The 26,340-nt window shown below is 39.6% G+C and overlaps 2 protein-coding genes across 2 annotated transcripts in view; one reads left to right on the forward strand and one right to left on the reverse strand.

The window, feature by feature from the left end:
- mcph1 (microcephalin 1) overlaps positions 1–24,362 on the forward strand; it is a 38,851-nt gene extending 14,489 nt beyond the window's left edge. Inside the window, exons 14-15 of the mRNA XM_049600719.1 lie at positions 23,496–23,733; positions 23,830–24,362. Coding sequence (XP_049456676.1) covers positions 23,496–23,733; positions 23,830–23,891 — 300 coding nt within the window. The 3' untranslated portion in view covers positions 23,892–24,362. The remainder of the gene's footprint in view (positions 1–23,495; positions 23,734–23,829) is intronic.
- On the reverse strand, positions 1,455–16,779 carry angpt2a (angiopoietin 2a). The gene is made up of 9 exons (XM_049600720.1): positions 16,229–16,779; positions 12,100–12,255; positions 8,916–9,037; positions 8,557–8,795; positions 8,044–8,171; positions 7,571–7,672; positions 6,652–6,818; positions 5,052–5,182; positions 1,455–2,706 (listed from the first exon to the last, which is right to left on the reverse strand). Exons 1-9 carry the CDS (start codon positions 16,496–16,498, stop codon positions 2,534–2,536), a joined length of 1,488 nt encoding a protein of 495 aa, XP_049456677.1. The 5' UTR covers positions 16,499–16,779; the 3' UTR covers positions 1,455–2,533.
- Positions 24,363–26,340: the final 1,978 nt, after the last annotated feature.

A 26,340-nucleotide genomic window follows, 5' to 3' on the forward strand; every position in this document is an offset into this window, starting at 1 on the left:
GCCAAGCTTAAGTTAGAGAATCACACTAATCTATATATCTTAGATTAAAAAAAAACTTGGTTTAAATTTCTTCAGTTTTATCCTTTTTCTGTATATAAATCATTTTCTATATATAAATCATCTTTGCAATGCCCCTTTTTGACACTCAATACTAATAAAGACTCGTAAACCAAAGCTGAGGAAGCTGGACGGAAACCTGCTAATTTTTATTGCCAGTCATCCATTTTCAGTCCGCTTGTTTTTCCTGAGGCATCCTGTGTGAACTGTGAGCGTTGCCTCTTCCTGAACTCGTCATTCATGAATCACTGTCCGCTCTTGCCACTGCGAGGGAAGACGTGGGGTCTTGATGCAGACAAATGTCAACACATTTCCTCTTAGAATTGCATGATGGCTTTTGTTGTGACAGACAAATTATTTTTTTATGTCCCTACGGCCGTTTGTCATTCCTTTACTCTTACAGACGCATCCAGTGTCTGGCAAACCACATGCTTCCCTCTTTTACTCAGTTCCTGTGCCCTGTGGAGCGTGATGTTGCCTTCAGCTGTTGTCAGTATTTATGATAGAAACTGATTTTAGATGTAGTCATTAAAGGTCCAGTGAGTAGCATTTAGGGGGATATACTGACAGAAATGGAAAATTATATAACAAGTTTGTTTTCTTAAGTGTATAATCACTGGAAAAAAAGAATCTTTGTGTTTTTGTTACCTTAGAATGGGCTGTTTATATCTACATAGGGAGCGGGTCCTCATCCATGGAGTCGGCCATTTTGCATGGCCATGTTTCTAGAGTAGCCCAAAACAGACACACCAAACACTGGCTCTAGATAGAGCCATTCATGTTTTTGTTAGCAGCCCGTCTGTGATGAGCCAAACACTGTTGGAGAAACACTGATTTTTAACATAAAAGTGTTTAATTCATTGTTTTTTTACCATTTAAATCACCTAGTCTGCTTCGTGCCTCGTTTTCAAACTATGTTTTGACTAAAATGAACAATAACTGTAATATAGTACACAATGACCAGCGCTAAAATCAACCTGTGTAGTTGTCATTCCATTGTGACATTAGAAAGTGCCACATGTATCGTGCAAGTGTACTCTTCTTCAATGTTTTGTTTACTCCCTGGATTTTTCTTGCATGGAAATTCTGACCAATCAAGAGCAGCGTTCTCGTGCAACGTATTTGATCTGGTCCACTTGTAAATGCTGCCATGAGAATACGAACCAACTCAAGGCAACCATACAACTTTGTAACAAAAGTAGTCCCTGATTCGGACCAAAGCAAGACAACTCTAGGTCTGAAGGCACACTTAAATGATCCATAAGTGTGCTGTTTGATCCATATTTCACACTGTTAGCTATGATCACACCACGCTTCTAATCTAAATTTGAAATGTTCTTGACCTTAAAATCAACAATGAAAAATGCAGCTTTGGAGCATTTAGAATTTTTATTTTGTACTTGAAATGATAAAACATTGCTGAAAAAGTTGGGGTGTGCATTTACCAGGCTGTTTGCTGTTGTAGTGTAAAACAGGACTATTGTGGAGAAAGACCGTAGAGTTAAGGCTTGTGTCTGAAGCTCTCTGCATGGTGGTTGTGTTTAATATTTAACTTCCGGTATATCACAGTTGGTAGAGCATTACAGTCAAACAGAAAATCTAAAGCCAGTTTGCACTGGAAAGAAATTCAGCGACCTCACTTATACAACTCTTAGATTTTGCTTGTTGAAACTTCAAAGGAAATAATGCATAAATAAAAGAATACATTCCCAAAAGACTGCAAAAAGATCTTCATCATGTGTGAGCATGTGGGAAGGCACTGCAGAAATACATTAAAAAAACTCCTCTTAGTTAATGTGCAATAAAACCGTTAACTAGCTAGGACTCAGGATCTGTAACAAATCTCCATCATATACAATAATGTTAAATATCAAATTTAAAATCTACATATAAATTAAATAACAAATGTATGTACATTCTCAAGAGAAAAACAATGTAATCTAAAGAGAAATATTTTCTGTGGCATTTTTACATCTGCATTTACATTTTAGGCGTTCAACAGAAAAAACAAATCACTTTGAGCCAGTTGTTTATCTGCAGGTTGTACCATAGTCTCTTTCTTTACAATGACATAGGCAGCTATTGTTCACAACATAGTTAAATTGGTGAACTACATAAAAATCTTTAAAGAAATAAAATTAGTTCTTAATACTCTGGCCTCTTCTGTCTGGTTAGCTAGCTGAATGTATTTACTATACCTATAGTTATCTATACACACCACAGTCATCAGTATTTTCAGTGTAGGTATTTGTCAGCGTCACTTTGACTGTACGTATTTCACAATTTCTTGCAACAACCCATGTGATTCAAATTACTAAACACAAAAGACATGCACAAAATTCTCTTTCAATGTGTGTGAAAATATGTTCATGAAGTGCTTTGGCTCCCTTGACAATTTTTATTTTTGGTTTTGTTGTTTGTTGCGGTTTGTCGAGCAGAATTTGCCTCCCACTTTGTTCAGTCTGAGCGTGACAGTTCAGAGGGAACCTGAGAAGTCTGCCGGTCTGATCATCATTGTAGTAGACTTCAGTGAGTAGCCCGAGCCTTTCCAGTAGTACCATTTGATCCCATTGAAGCGGTTTGAGTTTTGGCCTTGTTGGTAATACATCCCATTCAGATTGGACGGACCGCAGGCGTCAAACCACCAACCTAAAGCATCAGAGCAAACTTAAGTTTAGAAGGTATGTTTTCAAAGAAGATCACATGCAAAACAGGGGCAGTGTTGGCTGTCGTTTTGGTAACCTGTTTTAAAAACGGTTTGTTTGGTGCGCTTAAACTGTCTCTTTAATTCTTCACAGCTACTTTATAGAATAATAGTCAAATATTACAAATAATTAAGTCCTTTTCAGAATTAAACCAAATTTTTGTTTATCTTGTTGTGACTTTCAATCCAATTATTTGTTACAAATCTGTTTGTTTTTTTCATTAAGATAGCTGTGAATGACAGTTCAAGTATCACAGCACACTAGAACTCAAGCTAGAATAAATTAAATTGTATATACAGTGCATGCAGTCTTTGTAAACTGTGCCATCTGGAGACTGCCTACACTCCTGCAAAACCTAAACCTCTGAGGTAAACAAGCTGTAACTTCTGCTGCACATTGAACAAATACAGAAGGTTAAAATTTCCACAATCAAATGAACATGAAATTACATGTTTTAATTTATTGCTCTGCAAAAGCTTGGTAGCAGCTGTAGTTGTTGTATAGTTTCTGTATAATAGGAACCATAAATGCACAGCTGTGTTGCACCATAGCTTCAGTCCATGTCATGGCATCATAAAGTAGCGTGTAGCTACTTGTTAAAAAGTGGAAGTGCACTCTTCTGTACATGTCATGGTGTTGAGGCAGGCTTTTCACATTCAGCAGCATCTAATTTGGGTGTGACAGTAAAATTACTACTTATTTAAAGAGATTGTTGTGACACACATCCCTTTTTGTTTTTAGGTCCCAGTGACACTAAGTTTTCATCAGTATGTGCTGGGACACTGACTGATAACTTGGTTTATATGTTTAAGACTCAGGATTTAGTGTTTTTTTTTTCTTTTTTGACAGTAATAACTGGGCTGTCACACATGGTCCATAGGGACAGAATGAATATATGTGAACACCATTTAACAAAATTTGAAAACGTAGTCTTTCAGTTGAAAAAATATAAGGAATGGGGCTCTCAATATGTTTCTACATACTTATTCAATCCCTCCAGGATTTTGCGGATTCTTGTTGAGATTGTTGTGGCCTGATTTGCCTGATTTAATGGCAGCTTTTTGGAAAAAAAATTGCGTGTGATGCATGTTGAGATGTTTTTGCTTTTTTGCACTTTTTTTGCAATGAAATTGCAGGGGCAAGTAAAAATTGCAAAAAATAGTTGCAATGTTGTCTTCTATTCAGAACCTAGGATTATGAGCATTCAGTGTTTCCCACAACAGCTGATTGCCAGTGATCAGCTGTCGCTGCCACTGACGCAGCACTTAAGCACTGTCTCTGTGAGCTGCTCTCCTCCTGGTCCCTCTGTCGGTTAACATGAGCTAACACAGCAGCAGTGGCTAACATCTGACAACAACAACAACAATCTTGCACCAACACTGAAACACCTCTGTCATTTAACTTGTTAATAACTGTTAAATAATGTTAGCTGTCTGATGCTAACAGTTAGCCCCGTCACCATATGTGTGACTCTGTCTCAAACGTGGAGTTCACACTCCTGCTGCAGAACTCTCATGATAATCAGCAAGAACATGCAGGGCAAGAGTGAATCAATACGCTGCACACAGCTCTACAATGAAAGAAGATTTTACCTGTTTTAAATGGTAAAATTTACGGTAAAGTTGAGGTGATTGGAAAAAATTGCTGGGTCAGGCAGAGTTCACAGTGACTGGCTGAACGTGTTAATTGTTGTGATTGCAGCATCCCAGAGTGGCTGCTTGTTATGGTTTTATGCAGATATACTACTCTCATTCAAATTTCTGTTCACTCAATACAGGCGGCTTTGTAATTGTAATTGCAGATCCTGCTGTACTCTTGTTACTGGGTCTGTGCCACTCAGTCACGATTGTGCATAATGTGCAATATGGAGTCCCCAGTGAGAGACCCCTCATGGGAAAAAAGGGAGAGGGTTAGAGTTTTCATGCTTTCCTGCTCACTTGGCAGACCCCAGTACAGAGGGAGACAAACTTCTGGCAGCCGAGTCACTTTCAAGGGAATGGAGGAGGACCTTTAAGCTACGAGAGGAGAGAGGGAAAAGCTCTGTTCCCAGGCTATTAATGTCAGCCATTGTAGGGGCTGAATTCCCCGATGAGTTGATCAGTGATTAACTCTTAGCTAATTGTGCTCTTTGACCAGGCCACAAAAGTACGGGAGCCCTTAAAATGCCCTTGAAGATTTTTAAGGGAAGTTCCAAGATTTGGGTGGGTGGGAATTTGTTCCACATCACAAATTGACGTGATTATTGTATTTTTTAAAAACACAAGCTATTTACAAAAATATGTTTCTTACCCCCTGTTGTCAGTTGTGAACATTTGCAAACACATTTGTCGTTGTCTGCATCCTTTGTACTGAAATCACTTCCTGGCTGCCCGATGCTGCTTATTTTGCCTGCTGTTCCACTGAAGCCTTTAAGGTGTATCCTGTAGAATGGAAAAGGAAAAATGAAGGAAGAGGAGGAGGAAGTCTGTGATTGCTGTTCCTCAAAAGGCAACCAACTCGCTTATACAGCTCTTTGGCCATAGCTTCACCAGCACTGGATCTAAACTGGGGTTTGGCATAAAGTGTGTGCTGTTGTCATCACAGATTTGTTCACTTATTTCTGCTCTTTAAGATTTTCACAAGCAGCTTGGTGATTTCATACGCTGTAATGCTACTTTTATTTTTGTGCCAAAGGATTCGTGTTGTGCTATTTGCGCAGTGTCTTTGTAGGAGTTATTTGGAATTACTGAGCCAACTAACTGGAGACCAAATTGGTCATAGTCAAGTAGACTTAAGACCTGAAAAGAACTGTGTTGAATCGGAGCATTTCAAGGTCTGTTTGTCAAATTCAAAGGAAGTATCCATTCCGCTCCTGAAATCAGCTTAGGTTTGGAAAAGAAAATACTCCTGAAGGGTGTGTTTTTGCCAAGAGGTGCAGACTGAATGTTTGAAAACCAAGACACTTTATGTATTTCCTATTTTTCAAACGCCGGCCAGTTTTATTACATTTTCTTTGGGCTGATGCCAGTATGTCTGTATCAGGAAGTAAATAGTCTTATACAGCAGAGAACCACCATACAGAGGAATTTCTATAATGTGTTTTGCTTTTAAGTTAAAATAGGAGGTCAGCATTTATGGCCATGAACTAGATCTTTTTTAAGTGAGTTTCAGAAGATAAATATATGTGTGACACAGTCCAGGGACACGCTGCCAGAATAAAGTATCAATCAAGACTGTGGAATTAATCCTACTTGTACATTAGTGTTGGGAATTAACAACCAGAACGAATTCAGTGGAAAATCCCCACAAACACCGTCAGTGTGTCCATTAAAGTGGTCTCAACTGTAGAGAATTAGTCTGATAATCAGACTGAATCGTCTCACTTCATTATCTCATTCATTTGCTTAAAAAACCCAGATGTGGGTGGTGATTCAGAAATATGGGTCCAGGCTATGAGAATGTATGATAATTAAAGCCGTTACGCTTTTAGCTTTGGGAAGATGTTCACATATGAAATAGATATTCATTACACTACATGTTAGTTGGTCTAAAGTTGGTGATTCAGAGATGCTCTTTATTTACTCAAGAATGCATCTTGTTTCAAGCACTAGTTTCTCTTTGTGATGCCACCAACATAGCTGTAAATCTCATAATAATTGCAAGGCTCTGTGTTTTGAGGCTGCACTCCTTGATTAAAAAATTGGCAACAGTTTTTGGGATGTTTTCAGGATTGCAGACTTCAAAAGCACCGTCGTACAGAGAGACACATTATTTGCTTATGGGTTTCTTTGTCCTTAATAACTTGAGCTACATGAGCTGTGAAATTCTGGCTTTACGCAGAAATCAAAGGAAATGTTCAGTAATTGCCACCGAGCGTCCGACACACGTGTTCCTTTGATTTTGTCAGTACCTGTAATTTTGTGCTTCGCCGTCGAGAGAAAACTGATCATATTGTGAGAATGCAGAGTTTCCTTCCCAGTCGCTCAGCTGGATCCTCAGCTTGTAGGACTGCAGAGTCGTCAGCTTGGAGACAAATTCATTTCCTAACCAGAATTCACCTGAAGGTTCCCCAAACCCCTGAAAAGACACGACAGAAATGTAATTAAACCCTGATTAACCCCTGCAGGAGATGCTTGTGGGTTATTTTTATCATTAACATAACAACAAACAGACAGAGGACACTGTGTACATTTCTCTGCTGTTACACTGCAAGTTATTTTTCTCTGGAGCTAAAATATTTCATCAGAATACTTAAAATACCATCAGCACTTGCACAAAACAATCACCAATATTCATATTCACAATGAGATATTGAGAAGAAAGTATGCCAGATTTAACTGAGCTTGCATTGTGGTAGGAATAAAGGAAACGGCATGAATGCTTTCCTCTGTTGTGATTGCTCTGTAGGGACTTCAGATTCTTTTTGGTACAGTGTTGGCCCGTTTGTCTCCTACTTGGCGTTGGCAATCCTGGTCTATTTTTGGGAATCATCTTTTGATTGTAGATTTTAAGCACAGTTTCAGATGCACTCTCAGAAATTGAATTGAAGCTGGTGCTTGCAGGTGGCAAAATTATAGTGATTTCATATTCAGATTATTTTCATGAATAGCAGATGGCGATCACTCAGGATCTCTGTCTTTATAGTATGTCCCTTTGTCTTTGGATTGCATGTAGTGGACACCCGTAACAGAACAGAATCACCGGGCCTTTGAAGCACTCTCAGTCCATGGCCAAAACAAAATCTGCTCACTGTAGTGTGCATTTGGAATGAAAACCGTAGCCTAGGCTGTATTTTTTTAAGGGAAGAATTTCTTCTTGATAGCTTTTACCTTTTTGTACTCCTGCCACGTACGGTGAAAGTCAACATGGCCGTCAAACCGTTTTTGTAGTACTGTCCACCCACCTCCTTCTGTCTCCATGTCACAGAAAGCCTTCAAACAACACAAGGATAAAGGAGCTACTGCAATTATTAATTCAAAATTAATGCTCTGTGAAGAATTAATGCTCATTTATAATTAGACAATGCAGTCGTATTTGAGTTTGGTCTGAATAAATGTTAAGTCGCAGGCTATTGATACAGAAGTCCAAGGCTTATTCACTGAAAAGTTTCTAAGGAGATCACAGTTTCAGCTCAAGTATGCACATCATTAATGGAAGTCTGAGAACATTTTAATTTACCTACCCCGCCCTCTAACACAATACTGTTTACCGAGCACTTCCAGAGGTTTTATTCACAAGGTTGTGTAAGTGTGGGTGGGTCAGTGCACGCCTGGTCTGTCTCTGTGAAACAGGCTTACTTTACCTTCACTTCTATTGTAGTGTTGGGTAAGGTGAGCGTGTAGACTCCACTCTGAGTGTTTCCTGACTTGTAGACAGCAGCACAGTCAGTGAATGAGGTAGGGGTGTCCTGCATCATGGAAGTTTTACTCCCTGCAGAGGAAATTAGCCTTGTTAATTTGACACACAACTGTATGACTTTTAAGCATCCTACTTTGATAAGTTCACATCTGCTGAGGAAAAAAAAAAAAAAAGGTCACATTCATTGCTTCAGTGTTACTGCTTAGACATTGAGGCATGTTGCAACTAGAGGTGGGTGGTCTTTTTTGTGCGGCACAACCAAATACAGTGGCCTCAGTGATTAAACTTGGTTGTATTTGTTTCAGGGCCATTTAATTGAATTAATTTGTGTAGGCGTTAAATTGATTTTCAGGGGCGAGAGCAGATGGTGCTTGCAGCTCCCTAGTATGGATGTGTTTTGTTGTAAAATGCAAATAATAATTTATATAATATAATAAATATAAAGGTTAAGACTCACCTCGAGCTGAGCCAGCAGAGATGGTGTGAATGAGGTTGTTCACAGTGTCCAGTAGCTCCTGCTGCTGACGCTGTAGTACGGTGTTGTTGGAGGACACTTTGAGCAGCTGCTGCTCCAATTCACCTATGATGGCCGTCTGCCTCAGTATCAGAGCCTGAAGCTGCTCTTTCTCATCTCGAATCAGCTTCAGCTCCAGCTGCCTCTGCTCCTCTATCTCCACCACCTTTTTCTCCAGAAAGCTGAGGAGAAGCAGGCGACAGGTTCAGTACCGAGCTTTGCTTTGCACATCAGCACAAATTGTCAGTGACACTGAAACTTAGTATTAGCTGTAATTTTATGTCGTGATTTGATGTCCTTACCTGTTTTTGTCATTCAGCTTGCTGATGTCATTCGTTTGGACAATTAGTTGTTTTTCCAACTTGTTGGTTGACAAGGAATTTTCGAGAAGTTGACGCTCAAGTCGAGTTGTATGATGAATTACCTAAGAACAAAAGAATAATTTGAAGCACTTTAGTCGACTGAGTCCACAAGATACCTTATTAAACAGTGTGTTTATCCATTAGTAGATTTTTAAATGATCCACACTGACTCACTATGATCTAAAGTCTTTGTACTTCACATCAGCCTCAAGAACGACTCAAGATCCTCAAGTAATGCCATTTATTTTCCCTCAAAACACAGCATGGCCCCATGTAGGAGTGGGCGATATATCGATTCTACTCGACGTATCGCTGCTTGTTCCACGTGGGAAGTATGACATGGATTATTGTCACATTTTTTTAAACCACCAGCATGAGACTTGCTTTGCGGTTTTGATTATCTCCTTCCCTCACATGGCTATCTCCTCCTCGCAGACACACAAAAAAAGACTTGCAAAAAAAAAATTGGCACGCACATGCCCCGCCCATCCAGACCACTCTCCCGGGTGATAGTGTGAGCAGGTGAAGCGTGTGTTTCTCTATCTGCAGACATCCATACCGCGACTATTTAGTTGCATGTAGTGACTATGGTGCACCATTGTGACTTGCAAATATCATTAGTAAATGAACTGGAGAGTAAATGTAATGTAAATGAATCTTCACGTTTAATGGTGCTGCTGAAAGGGCTTAAAGGGATAGTGCACCCAAAAATGAAAATTCAGCAATTATATATCACCCATATGCCGACGGAGGCTCAGGTGAAATTTTAGAGTCCTCACAACACTTGCGGAGATCAGCGGGGGGATCGGCTAGCACACCTAATGGCTGACGGCGCCCCAGAGTAACGTCCAAGAACACAAAATTGAAACCACAAAATATCTCCAACATGCTCATCCGTAGTGATCCAAGTGTCCTGAAGCCCCGACATAAAAAGTTGTTTTTAGCCTCACTGTAGCTCTGACTGCTTCTCTGTGCTCCATGCTCACGTGTGCGCGCTTGTGCGAGACCAGCGAAAGCATGAGCTTTGCTCACCTGTGTTTACATCACGTGACACGTACACCGCAGGGGGAGACAACAGTAACCACAGTAGCTAAAAGATAATTTGCACTACGGTCTTTTAGCAAAGGACAGCCCAACATGTCTGCAGACTTTGAAATTGAGGAGGAACAGCATTTCTTTTTCTTTGTTGAGCCGTATTTGTTTGAGCCAGAGTATACGCACGGAACTACTGGACGAAGCAGCCGCCACAGCTCATGAGCCTCAGCCAGCCGCAGAATACCAGAGTCGAGCACTGGAAACCTGGTGGTGTAGTTGTTTCAAATGCAAAGCAATGCCAACGGATGAGGAAAGTCTTTGCTGCTCAGACTGGAAATTGGCGATGCCTGCACTTGAGAATCTGGACACAAGTACTGACGAGACTGCTGCTCTTCAGAGACCGTGCATCACCGATCACCCTGAGCACGCACACGTGAGCGCGGAGCACAGAGAAGCAGTCAGAGCTACAGGCTACAGTGAGGCTAAAAACAGAGTTCATATGACGTTATTCGAAACAACTTTTTATGTCGGGGCTGCAGCACACTTGGATCACTACGGATGAGCAGTATGAAGATACTTTGTGGATTCAATTTTGTGTTCTTGGACATTAGTCTGGGCCTTTAGGTGTGCTGGCCGCTCCCCCCGCCGATCCCCTCAAGGGATGTGAGCACTCTAAAACTTCACCTGAGCCCCTTTCGGCATATGGGTGAGTTGATAATGGCTGAATTTTCATTTTTGGGTGCACTGTCCCTTTAACAACAGCTGAATTTTCACCGAAAGCATCACACAGCGAAAACCTCATCACTTCTGGCCCAACATGAGCGAGGTTCTTCAGAATAAAAGCACCAGTGGTTCCGCTTTGATTTATTTAATTGTAACAAAATTTTATTTAACTTCATTATAACAATACTTCATTTGATTTTATTGTCTAACAGTCGTTACTTTATGTAACTTTATTGTAACTGCAGTTTATTTATTGGTATAGTACATAGCTGGTCTACAGTAGTTTAAATGAGGTTTTTAAATATCGAGATATATATCGTGTATCGCGATATAGCCAAAAAATATTGCAATATTATTTACAGGCCATATCGCCAGCTCTAGTCCCATGTTTAGTTCCACTGATGTTCAAATGAAACACTCATCTACTATTGACAATTTACTTAATTATATAGTATGCAAATGACAACACTGCTTGCAGCAATTTAGAAAAAGAAAGTAAAAAAGCATGTAACATATGGGAAGGTGGAGCAAAAGAGCAATAAACAACATGTATAAAAATGCTACATACCAGTCCTAAAAAAAAGTTTGTCTGGTCAACAGGCAATTTTTACAAGTAATTCAGATATTAAGGACTGTCCTCCAATAGTGGATCAAGGACAACACAAGCCCAGTTTGCACGTCCAGAGTGAACAAACAGCCATTTGCAAAATGGAAAAAAACATGACAGGAAAGAAGGACAAAACTCCAATACAGCAGACGTACCTGAACAAGGGAAACATCTAAAATCCACCTATTTTCACAGACAGATGAATTGAACTGAACTCTGGGGTTGGGGACCTTGCCTCTAATTTCCCAGTTCGGAGGAACTGAACTCAGCAAAAAGCAGGTTGTTTACATGGATCCTAGCTATGTGTCTCCAATGGAGCTGTTGATGCCTTTGAACAGACGGATGTCTGATTGTGACAAACTGATAGACCCTTTCTGTGGGAATACGAGTGTGCTAATAACAGGAAATGCTGTACAGTTGGCTCACATAAGGTCATTGACGTGTAGCCACAATAATAAACTGACGCAGTAGTGCCTGTTTTTCCCTCTGCTTATTTTTTTTTTTTTTTTTTTTTTTACATTATTTAATGCAGTGTATCGCAGCATGCACTTAGACTGGCAGCTTTGGATGGAAAAAAGTCATTTTGAACCTATCAATGTTTTCATGTTATTAAAAACACCCTGCAGCACATTTTTATTCTGTTCAAAAAAGCCTATTATGTTTTTATGTAAACTGTTATGGACAGTTTGGACTTTCTCAGTGTTCTGCTGCATGGCATGTGTTCACTTTTTAGGTAAGGTAGCAGCAGTGCAGCCTCACCTGTGCCTCCACATTGGTCAGTTTTCTTGTTTGCTCTGCAGTTTGACTCAGCAGGTTTGTTCCGATTTCAATCATCGTAGCTGTGTGGTTGTGTACAGCAGTTTGCTGGATCTGGACCATGTCCTGCTTCATGCTGTCCTGTATGTAGTTCTCAAGCTGCAACACAGGAGAAAGAGAATTGAGTTTAAGAGTCACTGATCAGTATCAGTAAGCAGTGGTTTTGTTGTGCATGCACAATCCTGTATTACATTACTATGGCAGTTCACAGACTGAAAACTGGGTGCTGCCCACTACAATCTTCTTCTGTAATGTTGTGCACAGAGCAGCTCTGTTTCTTGAGCAACCTCGGTTCTTGTCACTTGTTCTCTTTTCTTGTTCAGATTCACCCTGTTGGTTCTGGGACTCTGTCCAGGGACTTCGGTCTTTTGAATGATCATTGTACACTGACTGGAGTACAGTTAACACCACTTGTCATATCAACAGTTACCTAGCTCTTAACAGACATACTGTGTGTAGCTTTGCTTCTTAAAGTGAATTGAGGGAAAACAATGTGTTCAAGTCTCTTATTTTCAACATCTCTGGGAAGCATATAGTAGACATTTTATATATTTTATTGTTGCGTTCTTTTTCTCCCTGATTACACCAACCTTTTCCGTTCTGTCTTACTCACATCATCACAGAAGGTACACTGGTCTCCACATAATATCCTAGCAACGATGGTGTCATCAATTTGAAATATCTGTGTTGCCATCATGCTTTCTCCACTTTTATGCCGTAAGTGCATGAGAATATGCATTTAACGGCCTATCTCTTAATAGATTGATGGTGCTATATTAGAGATTTATTAAGAAGCACCATAGTTCCATTATGTAAGAAGAGCTATTGGGATAAAGATAAACAGACTCTCCCATGACAGTGTATTTTCAATTGTTTTCAATATATATATTGTCAAATATTTTAAAAGCTTCTTGAAATTGAAACATGAGATCACATATCAGAGTGTGGATTAAACCAGCTGGTTTTCGTAGCAAAGTAATGAAATACTAAGAATCTTGAGCCAGTTTATTAATTTATTTATCTCATCGTGACTCAAAATAATAAAAACATTTGCAGCTCTGATGTAACCTTGCCAATATCAAACCTCTTAATCATAGGAATAATACAATGAGCGTGCATACCCTCAGGGTGGGAAAGGGTCAATGTTTCATCTTTACGAGATTCGTTCTTATCTACCTTACAGTATTGCCAGATTTAGACTGAGACCAATCATTAAGTTATTTCCTGCATGGTGTTCCTGAGTGGCAATCAGGTCACACGACTGGTAAACAGGATGGAAGTGTTGAGTGAGGAGTTACATCCTTCATGACAGTGTGACATGTGTGTGCAACCGGAAAGCAGCATCCGTTGAATATCTTTGTCATCTACAGTAAGTTTGCATAATCACTTTGTTATTTACTCATCAGTCAGCGGTGCAACTCCGAACAGCCAATTTCACCTCATTTTTACAATGGAAAAATACAACTACGATCTGCAATTAACGCTGATTTTGTTTGTCTTCCTTTCATGACGTTCAATTTGTTTATGTTGTTGGATACACAAAGGGGATGTGTGTTAGGTGGAAGGCTGTCATTTGAAATGTTGGCAGGATGTCCCATTGACAGTCAATGATCTAATCAGTTGTTTACTCAGTGTACCTCCGAGGCGTCAGTAAGAGGTGACTGAGTTCCTCAACAAATTGTTTTCCTCCATTGTCATCAGCTGGTGCAGTGTTAATAGGAATTTGAGAAATTAAGCAACTTTTGGAACTGATGGAAATCTCCACTGTGTCCTGATTTGAAATAAAGTGCAGAGAAGCATGGCTGTGGATCATAGGAAGACTACATAGACATCCTGAATATGTTTATGTGACAGCAGCGTGACGTTATTTAAGGTTTTACGGGACAGTCTGACTTCTCTGGCAATATCTTGTTTTATAAAGTTATTTACCAGGGTTCCCACGGGTCCTTGAAATCATTGGAAGTTTGTGAATTTGAATAAATAAAAACCTTAAAAGTATTTTAAAAATAGACATAATTAGATCGAAGTTACATATTTTGTGCAAGAATAAAAATTCTCTGTCGCTCAGCGTACGCAATGCATTATTTTAATGTTGAATGCACTTTTTAATTGTTGATTTAAAACTCTGTAAAGCCTGCCTCTCATCATAAAAATTCTCAGTGTTGAAACAGTGATTAACCCTGATCCATGTCTCAAACTATGCTGTGTCGGGCCCTTGAATTTGATGTTTAGGAAGGTGTGGGAAACCTGTTCACACTCTATTTAAGCTCCTGCATGCATCAAGCCACTCCTGTAAAAAAGGTTTGATGGATCAAAGCTCCGATGAGTGAGGCACTTGTAAGTAAACTTACACAGTATGTCATCCGTCCATTCATCCATCAATCTATCCCTCCTGCTTTTTCCTATTGAGGATCATTGGGAGTTAAAAACCTTTCACAACACAACACGAATGTTTTAATCAAAAGTAGAATTGTATTATTTGAAGACTCCCATATACAGTTATGAATGAAAGTTGGCTTACAGCTACGGTATTTATTTTTACTGTCTCGCATAAGAGTTAATGTGTCTTTCTTATATTATCTGTGATGACAGAAGTTGTCGAACACCTCACCTCTCCTCAACACTTCACAGCTCATTAGGCTAAATAATTAAATTGTTTATTTCACGTTATTTCTGGGTCGTGAAGCTAGCAATGGCCGTAGCGCACCTGCTGAATGTTTACGAAGTCTGGTTTGGATTTGGGTGTATTTTTTACAGTTCTTATAATCAGTTCTGTTCTTTATGGAAAAAAAGTGTCAAGGTAATTTTAGTAAAGAATGCTGGTGTTAAAAAAACACCCATAAACTTCACACTTGAGCTGTGATGCGAGCTGTGCAAATCAGTCCAACAGAAGAAAAAGGTACTGGAATCCTCCTCCAAGAATGCCGATAGAGGTGCAGCTAATTATAAGCAGTGCTTCTGTCTTTGTAAGAAATACGTAATCTGTCACTATGTCAGATGTGTTGTTGGACCTTGGCTTGGATTTTGGTCCTTGAGCTATTGTGCCCTCTCAGCTCTTCTGTGGAAAAGATCAGAGCTCGCTTTATGCTACCCGACGGGAATTGTGCGATCAAGCTTTGAGGTGTTTTCATCTTGTCTGGCTCGTCTTGTATAGTTCTGATTAGTAATCACACTCTGAAGCGGGAGCAGAGAGGCAGCTAGACAAGAGGCAGTTTGCTTCTTTGACCCGCACAAGTAATGGCTCTGCAAACTGAAAAGGGAAGCAAGCATCACTTGTGTGGACACCTGTGTCGAGTCTTTGTCAGTCATCAAACCAATTATGTCCTTTTGCACAGAATCAAAGGGTCTCACAGACACCCAGCACACGTTTTATGTTCGTTTACACAACTGCCATATCAGAGTAGACTCTCAAAGAAAAGCTTTTTAAACAGAAATAAAATATGGCTGGTAGCGTTGTGTGAGGTTTTAATGTCACAGCTCTGACATAACTACACATTTAGATGAAATTGTTCTTGCTAATCTAAGCCATTGCTCATTTTAAAATGATTTTGTCATGTCATATGTTTGTTGGAGCAGTTTTATCACTCTTTTATTATGTGGTATTGGTCAAGCCTTACTCATGTTAGTATGGCACTTAACAAAGAGCTTGTGGTTTAACATGAGCCTGAATAATCTGCCTATTGCATGATGACAAAACCAGCAGTTATCCTTGAGTTTTTGTGAGTCAGAAAAAAACAAGTTTCTTTTCATTCTGATGCTCCACATTAGATCATTCTACAATGGCAATTCTGGTCAACATTTATCCAAGTTATCCTTGTACACCGTACTAGGTGTTTGAGTTTCTTTAAAGTGCTACCTTATTTCCTTTCCAGATAATTGGAAAGGAAGTATGAATATCTCCAGTGGCACCTGTAGAGGAAGTGTAGCTCTACAGCACATTTTGTCCTCTTATAAATAGCCTTCATCCTCTTTTCCTACAAAAATACCTCTCTAAAATTACCGTAGTCACAGCAGTCATTGATATCACATTGTCATGCATTGATGTGACACAATAGGAGTGACATAACTTTACCTTAAGCAGCCACTGTGTGTTGTTCTCCATGGTGATCTCCAGTTGTTCCAGCCTCTGAGCCGACTCGTCGTTGTCCACAGGCCCATCCTTTTGGACTGGATTATTGTAGTTGCTCCTCTGGGTTTGGCAGTTTTCCTGCTCAGGCAGCAGAAAGGTGTAGCTGCATGGCCCGTTCTGGATCTGGTATTGTCTCTTACCCCCAGCACTATATCCTGTCCCCAGACCAAGGCAGAAACTTAAAACTAATAAGACCACATGCAGCATCTTCATAGTAGAGCTATTTAGCTAAAAAATAAAGTTAATAAGAGTATAACTCCTTGGACTGGAAGTCTCTCCCCAGCAGCATCCAAGTGTAAACAATCCTCTTGAGGTTCTGCAGATTCCTTTTATTACCTCTCAGTGGTAGGAGGGGAAAAAGCCATCAGGAATTAGAGGTAGTGTGTCATTCCCTTTGGTTTACCGGTGCCAGACTGCATGTGCTCGCTTTTCATCAAGCCCCCAGCCACTTGTTTGAGCTCCTTGAGGCCTCTCTGATTAGCTAACTGTGAGTCGAAACCACTCCCCCGTCACTGTGACCAGTCACTGTGAAGAGCAGTGAAGTGGAGATTCCTTTCAGTACGCAGTCACTTCACAACACAGACGAGCAGATGCACACAACTACACACGTTCCACTATATCCTCCACGTGTTTTTTTTTTTCTTTTCTACTTGAACAGCTACTCAGGATGCAGCTGTCCTCCTCCACCACACTCTGTGATAGTAACAGTGTCCATCCCATTCATTGAAAAATGTTTCCCGGCCTACGACAAACACTCTTGAGTCTTTGAATGGGAGAGTCGCAGGAAAAATAACTCACTCCACTTATTTTCCTACTTTGTTCTTTTAAAAATGCTTTATTAATATCCACTGAAATCTACTGATCATCCTTTTTGCTTAGACTTTTTCTTAAGATCAGTTAGGTTTATTTCAAAAGTTCATAATGTCATAAAACAATCCAGAATTCCCAGATGTTGCTTCGGGTCTCAGGGTCCATAAAGTCTCATATCATCTGTTATTGGTAAAAGTGCCACTTGATGACCTCTGACCACAAAATAGTCATGGCTGTTTTTATTTGCTGCTTCAGGGTATACTTGTGCAAGATTCAGATGAAATGTGCTTGGCAGATCTTGTTCTGAGTCATAAGTATAACTAAAGTATAATCCAGTATAAGTATAATTATTTTTGTTTTCAGATCAGACAATACAATTTTGTAAGTACCTTTGTTAGATTTGAGATTTTATCAGCTTTCATGTACGTGGGCAAGCCGTGGGTGTTTTCTGTATACTGTCCCAAATTTTCATGTCCACACCAGCTTGAAATGGCACGACAAAAACAATCCCACACAGAGGAACTATTTCACGTTTAATCTTAAATGTGAATCTGTGCAAGCATAACTGTTAATACCATAAATATCAGACTTAATATAGATTATCAAAAAAAGCATGGATGTGTTCCAGATTTGTTAAAGCAGCGTTGTCATTTTCAGGCATGCTCTGACGTCGTTAAGGACTGGAGCATTTGTGGACAACATGCCTGAAATGCTTGTGTTAGTAAGTTGTTTTCTGTGGCTTAAAGAAAAAAAAAAAATCTTAAGTAGAAAATGGGACTGAAAATGAGTCACCCCTGGGTTACATTTCTGGAAAAGCATATAATGATACAGCTGCATACAACCTTAACCTGTTATAATGACTGACCTGCAGGACACAAATGGAAAATGTGGCGTCTTTTCTCCAAATTTCAGCATTATTGCAACATGAGAAAGGTCTGCTGAACTCCTTCTGAGAGGTCTCGTGTCACAGTGGGAAACAGAGTGCAGGAAAGGTAATGGCATAGAAGGATGTTTTGTCATATACTGCAGGAATGTACCTCCATCAAAGACAGTGCCCTGTTGATTCAGTGGCTACACTCTATTCTCCCCAACAATAAAATCTGAAAACACATAGACCTTGGTCCATCTCCAACAGACTGCTGTATAACAGACTGAGCTTTATATTGTACTAAATAGTCATTTTACCTTGGCTTAACTACACTTAAGTGTCAATCACATATTTCATTTTTTGACAGGAAAGCTGTAGATTTGCCTTGTGTACTTGGATAGAAATACCGAAACAGAATTGTAGGAAGTGGGCTGATGTAATAGTCACTGTATAAGGGAAATGCAACATATTTACGGCACATTACCAAAGAGGAAGGACTTGCCGTCATTCCAAAAACACTGACTCTTTCAGGTGTTCCCGCTGAATCACTCAAGCTTTAACAGCACCCGTTGTTAAATTTATATATCACACTAAACATGCTGTCGTGCTGCGAGCAGACAATGTGACTTCTGCTGAACTACCAAGCACATGCTGTATTTTGTTAAACAGGGCTGTTATTTTATTCTTTGTATTGGTTGGTAGAAAGCTGTACAAGTTGTATGTGTCTCTGCAGACTGTGCACAACAAGAAAAAGTAAACGTTATATTAGTTGCTGCGAAGATATTGATTGGATTGTCAGAGTAAGAAGGTGGGATTTCCCATTTGAAGAATAAATAGTTGCTGGCACTTTACAATGTAACTCATGTTACAACAATTTCAGGAGTGTTGATCAGAGAAAGCCTGTTGCCACTGGCATCTCTATGGGCAGTCCTCTGGAGATTTGAAAAATTCAGCACTGTGATACTGAAAGAATGCAACAAACATACTTTAGCTTGCAGCTAGTTCACAAACAAATATTTAATACAGGGATGTGGATCATGAAGACTGTATTTAATGCAGCAGCACAGATTTGAAATGTAATGTATGCAAATGCAAACTGCTGCTGGTCACACCACAGAAAGTAAATGTTTTTCGTGAAAATTTGTTTAATGACACATTAAGGAATACTTTAAAATGGTCATTTGTATGTCAATCACTCACCGTGTGTTACGCTGAATTTGTGAAGAAAACTCTGCCTCAGGTTGAGCAAAGAATCAAAAATATTGGAGAAGAGTCTAGGTGAATTGAAGTCATAGCAAAACTATATTAAAACATCCATTTACTGTCTCTCACAAGTGGCACAGTTTAATCCAAGTCTGATTTATCCAATCATATGCTCAGTGCCTCCCTGACAGCCCTGTATTATGGGGAACTGAACTAAAAGTGAAACTCGTCTAAGCTCTCTTCAAAGCCAGACTCCATTGACAAAAACAGTAATTTAATTTTACCTCACTGAACATGGGAGCTGCTGGTCTATCACTGCCTCAGTCTGTAGTTTGATTGTGTTGATTGTTCATGAATTCTAACTAACCGTTTGAAGTCACACAGTAACACACTAATAACTAAGGGATTGAGGCAGCTATAGACCAGCAGCTCCAGCGTTAAGCGAGGTAAAATTACTGTTTTGTACTGTCAGTGGATTCTGACTATGAAGAGAGCATCAATAAGTTTTACTTGCATTTCAGTTTTAAAGAGTAACATTTAGCGAAAATGCATGTGTTTGCGAAGTTCTCAGCATGTGACTGGATAAATGAGACTTGGATTTTACTGCACAGTTATGTGAGAGTTTGATAACAGATGTTTTGATACAGTTGTGCTGTTAAATGTGTTGATATAGTTGTGCTGTGTATATCATCTTTGTCTCATGCTAATAAGACATTACTGCTGCTTTAAATCCAAATAGATCACTGTATAATAAAGCTCTGAAAGTTGTATATAAAGAAACCACGACAGTATCATCACTGCGATCTACTCAACAAATATAAAATGTTAAGCTTTGATAGCCTTAAGGTCTGCCTCTAGGGGTGACTGCAGCGTTCTGTTGTGGAAATTCTCTCCTGCTGGTGAAGAATGAAACAGACAACAGCCGACAAGGTTTTAATTTTCTTTGCAAAGAAAAGGTCAATCAACACACGAGTGGTCAGAATGAAGAAAGACCCCAAGTATGGGAAAGCCTAAACATTCATACCTGAGGAACACCTCTTAAGGTGTGTTTCACACCTGGGGTATCCTGCAGGGTTTTGTATCCAGGTGGGAGGTTAAGAGGTCTAGACATCACAATTGAAAACAAAAGGAGCTGGTATCTTGGTGAGAAAGCGGGAGGTGAGGCATCTCAAGTAGTTGAAAACACAAAGACAACACAAAGAAGTTGAAATTACAGTTACAGTTCCAAGATGAACCTCTGCTTTCTCTCAATCAGCTTCTTCATGTAAAGCCATCTAAGAATGGGGCAGGCTTCCAGACGCTTTAAAAAATACCACACGTTATCACAGTTTCCCCCTTGATGGATTTTAAGCAGTCAGTCTTGTCAGCACTGATCTCAGATAGATGTTAGAGGTTACCCCAACAGGTAATAAGTTACCCTTGTGGTTACATGTCCTGCTAACTTTGCCATGTGTAACGTATTTATCGTATATTTCTTATTGTAAATTGTATTGTGCAGCCTGTGCCTGCCATGTTCATTGTGTAATTTTATTTTTGTTCATTGCATCTACTTGTTACGTGTAGGACTACAGATGGAAATAAGCATTTCACTAAATCTGGTGCAACCATGTTTTCATTTCTTGTAAATGATAAATGTCATTGCACACTGTCCTCTTATAAATAAACTAAACTAAACGCTGCCCCCTTTCACTCCAATGCATCAAGAATTTTCCCCGTTTTTGGATTCTTCTGTCACCGTGGAGGCACGTGAGAAAAACAAATTTTTCTTTACAAATTCAGTGTAACACAGGGCTAGTAATTGATATACAAATGATCATTCTGGGGGTGAAGGATTCCTTAAATGAAGGACCCATGTCCAGGACTGTGTGGTTATGTAAACTTGAGTTTACAAAGTGTAACACACATTTTCTGTATATATATCCCCACATTGATCAAGTCATTTTTACAGTCTCATAAAAGAGTTTCCAGAGGTTTAATGTGTATTCTTAGCAGCAGAACACTTGTTGTCTACATACATGTACTTAATGTGCCTTTTTGTGTCGGACTGTTTCGTCTTTCAGTTCATAAAGCCTCTTCTCTCCCATAACAGACCTCACATGTAGTCTTCAATCATTCTCTTTAAAGTGCACCATGTAGGTTAATGTTAACCTGACCCTGTCCCTGACCCCTCTGACCAATCCCTGATCACTTGAAGTAAAATGAAACCTGTGTGAACATTGACAAAAGACTAAAAGCCTTAAAGCTTGTTTCCTGGCGTTCAGCTACAGAACAGATTGTCCCCTTCAGTTTAGCAACTGACCCCTGCTGGATACAGAGCAGGCCGGTAGTGAGAGCTCAGAGCATCACTCATCAGACCCGAAAGGAAACAGAACCTCAAAGAGATTCACGTTCTCTCATTTATTCAAGCAGGGCTGATTATACTCTGAACAATGTGGGCTGCTGAAATGAAACTCAGCGCATAATGCCTACCATACACAAGGAGACTTTGAATAGACTTTTAGAAGACTAAAGTCTAACACCCTCTCACATCTGAAGATAATGTGAGTTTTTGGTCACAGTCTAGAAGCTTTTGCAAAGACTGAGTTTGAAAGACTACAACTAGATTCCTTTTGAGATTATTTCCCACCCTGCCCCTGGAGGAAAATATTACACTAAACATCCTTTAAGAAATACAACATATTAACAATTCCTTACGTGTCTGCAAAAACACATAGAAACAAAAGATAAGAGGTGTCATATGTCAACAGCTTTCTTATCAATTCAGCATCAATATAATCTATAAAGATAAACTGTATTTACGCACAAACTTTATGTTTTGGATTTTGTCACCTCAACTCGCCACCAGCCTCCATTGATTAGCTGCACTATTGTAGTAGGAGATGACCATCGTTCCCTCCGTGTTTACTGTATATCACAGTTTGCTGCCCCCAGTTTTAAGGTGGAGAGAGCGCAACTATTGGTTGTTGACAATGTTTATGTCATTGAGCATCAGTATTTGTATGAGCCAAGACTAAGAACTTAAATAATATTAAACATGTTTGATTTTATCGTATGTTAAGATGAGGAAAAGACTGACTTTAGACAGCTCGGACTGACTTTTATGACCACTCTACACCAGATTATCCAGATCACAGGAGTGCGCCACAGCTGTAGCAAAACTCTCCTGATTTTATTCCAACATAATATGTGACAGTGATATTGCTTGAAAAGTTGTTTGGTGTAAGGCTGATCTAAGATAACATTGTAGCTCTCTTTAATGCCTCTCAGTGTTCAAACGTGAGTGAGGAGTTCTCGTAGTTCATGTGGTTGTGATGGAAATTGTAGTTTTTTGAATGTGAAAAATAGAAGAGCTCAGACTGCCTCAAACTTGTAAGTCAACTCAAATAGAGCTGAATAGTTTGGTCAAAGTTTGTCATTGTAATTCCTAGTGTAGTAAATGTTCAGCAATGACTTAAAAATGTTCCCTCACACTAACAAAAGCTGCTATTTAAATAGTCTTTAATGGTATATGGTCTTTTAGTAGTGGCTCTGTAAGGTCTGTTTTTCATGTGCCTCAAGAGCCAAATTCTCACAGCTCCTGCTTTACACTAGCAGCCACCTTCAGGCCAGTTTCAGTACTGAATCAGTTTCATGTTTGTGGTTGTCATGACTGACTGATGAAATGAATTCCCCCTGCTTCCAGTCCTTATGCTAAAGTAAGCTTACGAGCTTCTGGCAGTATTTAGCATACTGTTCTGTACACAACATATGTATGCATGATGTGGTATTAGTCTTCTTATCTAACTCCAGCCAAGAAAGAAAAAGAAGTCAGTTTAATTCCCTCAACAGTTCAGGAAACTGAGACTGGGCGAATGTTATCATGAGTCTGTTTAAAAAGTAGTTTTTCAGGTGATATTTTAAGTGAGCATGTCGAGCTGTTGTCTGCTTTTTGGGTGTTTTTGTTGAACAGAGGCTACGTTCACATTACAGGGCCTAATCCTTTATTACAATTACTTTACTAGATCCAATCTTTCTGCCAAGACTGTTCACATTCAATTCTCACAAAGGTGGCATGGCCAGTGATTTTGGATTTAGGGCCAGATTTGAAAGTGGCCCAGATCTTATTTGGAAAAAGTTCTGTGGATTTCTGTGTCCACACAACTTTTTAAAAAAATCAGAGCTGTGCCACACAATAGCAAAAAAATAAATAAATCAGAATTCAGCCACATATGTTTGTGAGCCTAGCCAGAGAAGCTGAACTTGATCATCCTCTGCATCACTGTGTCTTGATCGTACCTCTCTGCAAGGAGTAAATTTCTACATTCATTAACTCTCAGCTTCTCCTCCCAGATCTGTCGTCTCCAGAGGCACCTGTCTGCTGGGGAGCACCAGCAGGATCTGTTCCAAGGCCAGCCAGCGATTTTTGTATCCCAGCACTCCCAGCCGCCCACTCAGAGTCTGGTGGAGCTGATCCAGCTTTGTGGAGGAACAGTGTGCAAAACAGTGCGGCAGGCGGGTATCTGCATCGGGAAGTACAGCGGCAGGAGACCAGAGGGAAGCAGGATCCTGTCTGAGCAGTGGGTGCTGGGTAAGGTATTTTCTGACCGTCTCTGTGTTAAATTCTTAATCCCTTTATCATGCCACTTTTAATTGTATCTTGTATGTTTTTGTGATTTTATTTCAGATAGTATCACACATTTGAAGCGGCTGTCATACGATAAGTACGACCTGGAGTCAAAACTGTGAAATTAAGTTGTAGTTGTTTCGTGTTGGACTGTGTTGGATTACATATCCTCAGTTTCTACCTTGCAGTGTTCCTCTTGCGCAGCTTTATCATCTTGCTTGTGTTCAGAGGCTTTACATAAATCCTCTCAAATATTCAGTTTTCAAAGACTCTGATACCCTGGTTACCGTGGAAACCTGCTACTTAAGGGGACTATCAACCATTCAACAATCATCTACGTTACTGTGAAATATGGAAAACTGCTTTAACTTGCCTGTCGATCTGTTATTGTTTGATGATTCTTTCCTTCGTAAACATGTAACCACTACTTTGTAATACTGTGTTTTTAACAAGGTGAGATTTAAGCCTTAAGATTTTTTGACAATGTGATTTTTAAAATACTTGCTGAGCCAGTTTAACACTCTAAAGGAGATGAAATGTTTTGTGATGCTATCGTTGTTCTTTTGTCAGACATTTATATTAAAACACTTACGTTATTACAATTACATGAATGACACGTGTCGTCTCTTAGGGTCCGTCCAATCTTTTTCTCATTTGTTGGGTTTTTTAACTCGTTGTTTGAACAACCAACAGCTTACAAAGAACATCAAGAACATCATCAACATCATCGCATATTCTGTCAAATAAAGAGCAGTTCAATAAAACAAGGTCACTTCAACAACTGACAGCAGTATACACGCCGCAGAAGCCCTCCAGACTTAAATATTTATTGTGACGTATCTTTCAGTTTTCCATCTTTATTGAAATTGAATTTTGATAAGATTAATTTAACTGTCTGATATTTTTCCCCCACCATTATTGTATAAAGAATGAAGTGCCCTTTTGACAATAACAACTTGATTATGAAAAGGACAAAGCGCAGTGTTTTGATGGACCAATCTGTCAAAAGTGTTGTTGGGGTCCACTCAGTTGTGTCCCTGGGAGACAGATGACAAATGAACATGCAGCTGTACTACAGCTTGCACTCACACTTGTCACTCACAATTAGGAAGCAGAGATGAAAAGTAACTAGATGACTCAAATACTGTGCTTTAAATTTACTGAAATATTAATTGAGAATTTGTAGTTTTGACATATGGGGCGGTTAATATTTCCAAAGTATTTAAGTTCATAAAGTGTAAATCAAAAACAGTAAAGAAAAGTGATTTACCTCTCTATCTTTGCACCAAACTCGTGGAGCCACTTCATGAGGCCAAGCCCAGTAAAACAAAGAATTGTATCAGTGTTATACCCAAGGTGAGGACAATATGACTGATAGCACACTGAGCAACACCCTCTGTTATCTACCCACCAAAGAATGTAGGTTTCATTTCAGCATCGGGGGAACGCATTAACAGGGGGCTTGGTGTCCTCTGCCAGGAAATTTTGAGTGTCAGACACTTAATTTCCTGCATACTGGTGAATTTTCCATCAATTTGTGCATTTTCTGCATCGAAAGTCCTCTTTTACTTTCAATCACGCCTGTGTCCCCACTCTCACCACAAGCATTGCTAAATCATTTCTGTCTGATTTAATTCTTTTCATAAAATAGTCTAAAATTAGAATTCATGTGATGTAAATCATCTGCAATAGGAAAACAGGAAGATATCCACTCTGTATTGCAGTTAAAAAGAGAAATATTGCCTGTTGAGGAAGGCTGATAGAGGATAAAGAAACTAAACTCAGTTGAATAACATACAACTTTTTGCTCAGCCTGCAATATACGGATGTATATGTATCACCATGGGTCTTGCAGGTTAAGCAGATGGTGGACAAATGTGGTTTGTATTAACTCTGGCTCACATAGAAGTGTAACATCGAATGGTTGAAACCAAGTCTGGAACAGAGGCTAGAAGATCAATTCATGCAAAAGTGGCAAAGTGAGCTCGGGAGTATGACATCATGTGCTAGTACCAGGTTAGACCCCTTTTGCCTTAAGAACTGCCTTAATTCTTCATGGCATAGATCCAACAAGGTGCTGGAAACATTCCTCAGAGATCTTGGTCCATACTGACATGACAGCATCAGACAGTTGCTGCTGATTTGTTGGCTGCACGTCCATGATGTGAATCTTCTGTTCCACCACATCCCAAAGGTGCTCTATTGGATTGAGATTGTCATGTTCAAGAAACCAGTTTGAGATGATTTGAGCTTTGTGACATGGTGCGTTATCCTGCTGGAAGTAGCCATCAGAAGATGGGTACACTGTGGTCATAAAGGGATGGACACGGTCAGCAACAATACTCAGGTATGACCAGTCTGACCATTCTCCTCTGACCTCTGGCATCAACAAGGCATTTTCACTCAGAGAACTGCTGCTCACTGGAGATTTTCTCTTTTTCTGACCATCCTCTGTAAACCCTAGAGATGGTTCTGTGTGAAAATCCCAATAGATCAGCAGTTACTCAGACCAGCCCGTCTGGCACCAACAACCATGCCACGTTCAAAGACAGTTAAATCACCTTTCTTCCC

The sequence above is a fragment of the Epinephelus fuscoguttatus genome, linkage group LG16, assembly GCF_011397635.1.
Source record: "Epinephelus fuscoguttatus linkage group LG16, E.fuscoguttatus.final_Chr_v1".
Taxonomy (NCBI): Eukaryota; Metazoa; Chordata; class Actinopteri; order Perciformes; family Serranidae; genus Epinephelus; species Epinephelus fuscoguttatus.

Coding starts and splice junctions, on each gene's coding strand:
- angpt2a (XM_049600720.1), bottom strand. CDS start 16,498: ATGAAGATGCTGCATGTGGTCTTATTAGTTTTAAGTTTCTGCCTTGGT. Junction 8,796..8,915: donor AAGCTGAATGACAAAAACAG/GTAAGGACATCA, acceptor GCTTCTCCTCAG/CTTTCTGGAGAAAAAGGTGG. Junction 7,673..8,043: donor ACACTACAATAGAAGTGAAG/GTAAAGTAAGCC, acceptor TGTTGTTTGAAG/GCTTTCTGTGACATGGAGAC.